Genomic DNA, 6,388 nt, shown 5'->3' on the forward strand with positions numbered 1-6,388 from the left:
CCAGTTCTATGCCATCTCCAATTCTCCTCACCTCATTGTGTGTCCTGGAGACTCAGGAAGGACCAGTCCCAGTATTTGCCTTCCAGGATCTCCCAGCCTGGTGGGAGATAGTCCCAGGTCAGGACACTCCCAGTGTGCATGGACCAGGCTGGGATTTGATATGATAGGCTTGTGGAAAACAAATTACTTAATAATATTAACATGCTATTCCAGAGTGTGGAATGGATATCCATTTTTAGATATTCACATAATCTTTAGGCTTTTAATAGAGTCTAAAATTTTAGCATAGAGATCTTAGGCAGCTTTTGCTAAACAAACCCTTAGGTACCTCTTGTTCCTATGGTGAAACATATAGTCTATCTGGATTGAGAAACATTTATAAGTTCATTTGGAATATAGACATTCACATGTCTTCCAGATATTTTATATCATCACCATCTTTTCTTTCATCTATTATATTATTTCTAAAGAAAAACTAATAATTTATGGGTATAAATTTCTTGCCCAGTGAATATTGTAAGTGCTAGATATGGTCTTATACCAACAGGACAAAGAAAGATCATTTATAATAAAAACTCTTGTAACAACTGGAGAGCTACATGGAAAAAGGTTAATTCAACATGGTCTTATGTCTTATAAGAAAATAACATATAGACTAATCAAAGATTTAAAATAAAAATAAAAGAGCCTTGGGACATCTCTAGTGGTCCAGTGGTTAAGAATTCACCTTGCAATGCAGGAGACTTAGGTTTGATCCCTGGCTGGGGAACTAAGATCCCATGTGCACAGTAGCAACTAAACCCACACGTGGCTAAACAGAGTCCATGGACCCAGTGAAAGATCCCGCCTGACACAACAAAGATCTGATGCAACTAAGACCTGCTGAAACCAAACAAATAAATATTTTTTTCAGAAAATAATAAAATAAAGGAACCTTAAAGGCTCTAGAGGAAACCAGGGGAAATTATTTTATAGCTCCAGAGTAGGAAAGGCCTTATTTTGGACACAAGTCCCAAGAGATGTACAAGAAAACCTTGACACACTGTTACACGAAAAAGATACAGAGCAATGTGTATGGTATATAGCATGATACTGCATAAGTATTAATGCAAAAAAGTACTCCTGGAAGGATACATAAAAAATAACCACTAGTCAAACTGTGAGGAATGGAAATGAGTGATACTGAGACATGGGGTGGTGTTTTGTGGTTTTCCAATTTGGAACTAGCTAACTATATCAGCTATTAAGAATTTAAATCACTACACAAAACTAAGGGGATAAAGAAAAAGAATTCAGTCCCCTTACTGGGTCTTATCTTCAATATTTGTACAAGTTTTCCAGTGAGTTGCTTCCCTGATAGCTCAGTTGGTTAAGAATCTGCCTGCAATGCAGGTGATCCCAGTTTGATTCCTGGGTTGGGAAGATTTGCTGGAGAAGGGGAAGTCTACCCACTCCAGTATTCTTGGGCTTCCCTTGTGGCTCAGCTGGTAAAGAATCCCCCTACAATGCGGGAGACCTGGGTTCAATCCCTGGGTTGGGAAGATTCACTGGAGAAGGGAAAGGCTACCCACTCCAGTATTCTGGCCTGGAGAATTCCATGGACTGTATAGTCAATGGGGTCACAAAGAGTCGGATGCGACTCTCACTTTCACTTTTTCCAGTGGATTCTCTTGTTTTCTAAAACCACTCTCTGCCAAAAATGATACATTTACCCCCATGTTTCAAATGGCATTTCTCTTTTTCCCTCTTCTAAGTTCATTAGCTAGTATCCCTAGTGCTGTTATAAATAAGAGTAAACACTGAATTTGACTTTTTATTTCTTTCTCATTTTTTGGTTTTTCTCTTACCGTAAAGAATATTTCATTTTTAAACAAATTAGTAAACTTTCTTTTTGGTTGGTTCTTTGATGTTTTGCTTAGAAAAGCTTCTAAAAATATGTGGCTAAATTCTGTCTGGTACTTCTGTGATTTTTCTTTCTTTTTAGGAACCATCTTATTGAGCTGTGATGGACAAAGAAAAAGTTGTACATATTTAATGTATACAATGTAATGGGTTTGGCACTATTTGATCCATCTGTGATTATGTTATAGACAGAAGGGATTCTATAGGGCAGTAGGAGTGCTGGAGGGTGGCATGTCTATTTTTGCTCCCCAGATAATTGTCATGGGGTTTCCTTAGGGACGACCTGGCTCAGTTGCCCTTCCTGACCATGTGCATCAAGGAGAGTCTGCGGTTGCACCCCCCAGTCACGGTCATCTCCCGCAGCTGTACCCAGGACATCACACTTCCAGATGGCCGGGTCATCCCCAAAGGTGCTCACAATGACTATAGGATGAGGCTCCTGGTCAGAAAGGGGGCCCATCAGGCAGGTTGAACCTAATTCTGACTGGTCCTCCTCTCCCACAGGTGTTATCTGCCTCATCAGCATTTTCGGGACCCACCACAACCCATATGTGTGGCCAGACCCTGAGGTGATGCCTCCACCACGCCATACCTCCATCATCCTTGTCCATTCCCTTTGGGGGACCCAAAGGCAACTACAGAATTCTGATTGGCCAATCAGACATCACTTCCCTCCCATTATACACACATCTGCCTCTCTAAAGATGGACGTTCTGGGAGATACCACCCAGTAACCCTGTCTTGTCTTGCCCCCAGGTCTATGACCCCTTGCGCTTCAAGCCAGAAAACATCAAGGGGAGGTCACCGCTGGCTTTTATCCCCTTCTCAGCAGGTCCCAGGTGAGGGCATTGGGCATTTGAGGTGAGGATGGAGTAGTGGGAGGCAGGGGTCTGGGACTAAGATTCCAGGCTTAACTGTAGGGGCCAGGAAGGGGGAAAATTTAAGACTCCCCTCCCCAGACAAAATGGCAAGGGCCTAGGGAGTGGTAGGGGGCACAAGGAGGGGTCCACAGTGTGCTGAGGGGTCGGTTCCCCTGTGTTCTGGTCTGAGTTCAGGACTGGAGTGTGGGCAAGGGTCTGGGAACATGCAAGCCCACACGGGGGTTCCTGGCATGGTTAGCTTCCTTCTCTACCACTGTATGTGTAAGTTGTGGGCCGGGTGCTATGGGGCCCAGGTGAGGGTTCCGGGTGCAGTCAGAACCCCCGCTCCTGCCCACAGGAACTGCATCGGGCAGACATTCTCCATGACCGAGATGAAAGTGGTCCTGGCACTCACACTACTGCGGTTCCGCATCCTGCCAGATGAGGAGGAGCCTTGCCGGAAGCCAGAGCTGATCCTGCGGGCGGAGGGCGGACTTTGGCTGCGGATGGAGCTGCTGAGCACAGGGCAGCAATGACGCAACCACCTCTGGCCTGAGATCCGCCATGACCATAGACACCTCACTGCAGATTCCAAGGAATAAATCTGGGACTTCGCTGGTGATACAGTGGTTAAGACTTTGTGCTTCCACTGCAAGGGTCACAGGATCCTGATCCGGGAGCTCACGTCTGTCCCAAGCCTCATTGAGACCCAACAGGGGGCCCTTGGGGCCTGGACGGATCCAGGCAGATGGGTGTGGCTGTGAACCTGCGGGTGGGGAGGGGGGAAGGGGGAGGGAGAGGGTGGGAGAATAGGGGCAAATTTTGTTATGATAGCTGGAGCTCCATCCTGGATCATTAAGACAAGATGACTTTTTAAGGAAGGTGAAGCAGAGAACGAGATGCAGTCAGGGTCAGATGACCCTGTATCCACCACTCCCTCCTTACAAACGTTTGCCATTTTTAGCTATTTGGCTGGGTTGGGGAAAATCTCTCTCTAAGCTTCAGTGCCTTTATTACATAATAGTAGCCACCTTATTGCAATGTTGTGGAGGTTTATAAAAAGCTTGTGCAAAATGACTGACTCAGTATCTGGTAAGCAGCCCTACTGAATGTGCATTCATTTCCACACTTGTTTTTGCATCACTTTCTCACATTTAAAATGCTTTAAAGTCATAAAAGTTATACTGAAGTTTGGGGACATGCGGAAACCTGCTGTTGAAGAAAATTGCCATTAGAAGATTCAGCAAATTCAAAATCTCCATAGTTAGATCTGTTACACAGTTACAAGCTGCTCTGCTGTGAAACAGACCTGAAGCTAAGGACCAAAAAGAAAATTTTTCCCTCAGAGAAGCATGACCCAGGACTTCATTTTCATCAGGACGTTCTAGGAAGTGGAGGTGAAGAGAGTCCTCAATAGTGAGAGAAGGTGGAGGGGGCAGGAATGGGGGCCACTTCCTTCAGCACCTGGGACAGTGGCTGCTCCAGGACTAGCCCCACTGAGGTGGCAGGGAGTCCTGGGATAGTCTTAGTATCAGACCCTTTGGGGGTTCTACAAGCTGGGGTCAGAAGACTTACTGGTTGAAAAATAAGAAATAAATCCTATAACATGAAATTCGTAAATATTTCATGTATTCTAAGCTGAAAATTGCATATGTTTTTCTTTGCCTTCAGAGTTCTTATTAAAATGTTTTTCTTTAAAAACAAAACAGAAAAGTGGGAGGAACTGCCCTGGTGGTCCAGTAGCTTAGACTCAGAGCTCGAAATGCAGGTAGCCCAGGTTCAATATCTGGTCCACCAAGATATTCCACATGCCGCCAACTAAGAGTTTGCATTCTGTAAATAAAGATTCTGCATACTGCGACCAAGACCCAGAACAGGCAGATAAATAAGTAAATATTTATTAATGTTTTTCTTTTCCCACAAATTATACCTTGTCATAGAAAAACCCACAGTGAAGAAAAAGTAAGAAATAAAAATCATATCTATAATCCAAACATGCCAAAGTAATCACTTCATATTCTCTCACATATACTGCCAAATTTTAAAGTGAAAGTATCAGTCACACCCAGCTCTTTGCGACTCCATGAACTGCAGCCTGCCAGGCTCCTCTGCCCATGAAATTCTCCTAGCAAGACTACTAGAGTGGGTAGCTATTCCCTTCTCCAGGGGATCTTACTGACCCAGGGATCGAACCTGACTCTCACACATTGCAGGCAGATTCTTTACCGACTGAGCCACCAGAGAAGCCTATGAAATACACGTTCTCAGAGGCCACGTGTACTCAAGAGTCTACAAAATCTTTAGCAGAGGATGGTTTCGATCCATCGACCTCTGGGTTATGGGCCCAGCACGCTTCCGCTGCGCCACTCTGCTCTGACTTTTTAACTTTAAATTTCTATATAGTCTTTAACAGTAAAAATTTGACTTTACTTCTGAAAGTATTACATTTACATATAATCTCCCTTTTAAATTTTTATTTTACTGGCTAAAAGCAGTAAGATACTGAAAGATACTGAGCATCATGAGTCATTAGGGAAATGCAAGTCAATGCCACAAGGTGCTATCCGTTAACACCCACTAGGATAACAAAATCATAAAAATGGAAGATCACAAGTGTAGGTGAGGATGCAGGGGTAATTGGAACCCTAATACATTGCTATTGTGATTGTAAGAGTGCAGCCACTATGGAAACAGCTTGGTATTTTCTCAACAAATTGAGCTTAAAATTGCTCTGTGACCATACCATCCTATGCCCAGGCATGTATCCAAAAGAATTGAAAACAGAAGTTTGAACAAAAAGTTGTATACAACCCTTCAGTAGTGGCACATCCACAGTTGCCTAAAGTTGAATATTTGGGAACCAATTCAATACCCATTAACAGATGAGCGAATAAATAAAATAAGTTATATCCATAACAAGAAATGTTGTTTTGAATTACTAAGTCATATCCGACTCTTTGCAACCACATGGACTGCAGCACCCCAGACTCCTCTGTCCTCCACTGTCTCCTGGAGTTAGCTCAAATTCACGTCCATTGCATCAGTGATGCCATCCAAACATCTCATCCTCTGCCGCCCCCTTCTCCTCCTGCCCTCAGTCTTTCCCAGCATTAGGGTCTTTTTCAGTGAGTCAGCTCTTCTCATCCGATGGCCAGAGTATTTGAAATTCAGTTTCAGCATCAGTCCTTTCAATGAATGTTAAGGGTTGATTTCCTTTAGGATTGACTGGTTTGATCTCCTTGCTGTCCAAGAGATTCTCAAGGGTCTTCTCCAGCACCACAATTCAAAAGCATCAATTCTTCAGCACTCAGCCTTCTTTATGGTCCAACTCTCACAGCCATACATGACTACTGAATAAAGCATAGCTTTGACAGTACAGACCCTTGTCAGCAAAGCAATGTCCCTGCTTTTTAATGTGCTGTCTAGGTTTGTCATAGCTTTTCTTCCCAAGGAGCAAGTGTCTTTTATTTATTTATTTTTTTTTACAACATAGGGAATATAGGCAATATTTTATAATAACTATACATGGAATACAATCTTTAAAAGTTGTGGATAACTCTATGCTTATAACATATAATATGAAATATCAAATATACTTCAATTTTTAAAAAAAGAGAAAAAGGATA

At 43.1% G+C, this 6,388-nt stretch overlaps 1 protein-coding gene and 1 non-coding gene across 3 annotated transcripts in view; one reads left to right on the plus strand and one right to left on the minus strand.

Annotated features, from left to right (window-relative positions):
• LOC133250474 (cytochrome P450 4F3-like) overlaps window positions 1-4,374 on the plus strand; it is a 31,400-nt gene extending 27,026 nt beyond the window's left edge. For both annotated transcript variants that reach the window (XM_061421768.1, XM_061421769.1), the window contains exons 10-13: window positions 2,179-2,312; window positions 2,407-2,471; window positions 2,659-2,741; window positions 3,121-4,374. In XM_061421768.1, coding sequence (XP_061277752.1) covers window positions 2,179-2,312; window positions 2,407-2,471; window positions 2,659-2,741; window positions 3,121-3,298 — 460 coding nt within the window. In that variant the 3' untranslated portion in view covers window positions 3,299-4,374. The remainder of the gene's footprint in view (window positions 1-2,178; window positions 2,313-2,406; window positions 2,472-2,658; window positions 2,742-3,120) is intronic.
• A 689-nt stretch (window positions 4,375-5,063) lies between these two features.
• TRNAM-CAU (transfer RNA methionine (anticodon CAU)) lies at window positions 5,064-5,135 on the minus strand. Its single transcript has one exon. It is a non-coding gene; the product is annotated as a tRNA-Met (tRNA).
• Between the last annotated feature and the right edge of the window lie 1,253 nt (window positions 5,136-6,388).

This window comes from Bos javanicus, chromosome 7 (genome assembly GCF_032452875.1).
Source record: "Bos javanicus breed banteng chromosome 7, ARS-OSU_banteng_1.0, whole genome shotgun sequence".
Taxonomy (NCBI): domain Eukaryota; kingdom Metazoa; phylum Chordata; class Mammalia; order Artiodactyla; family Bovidae; genus Bos; species Bos javanicus.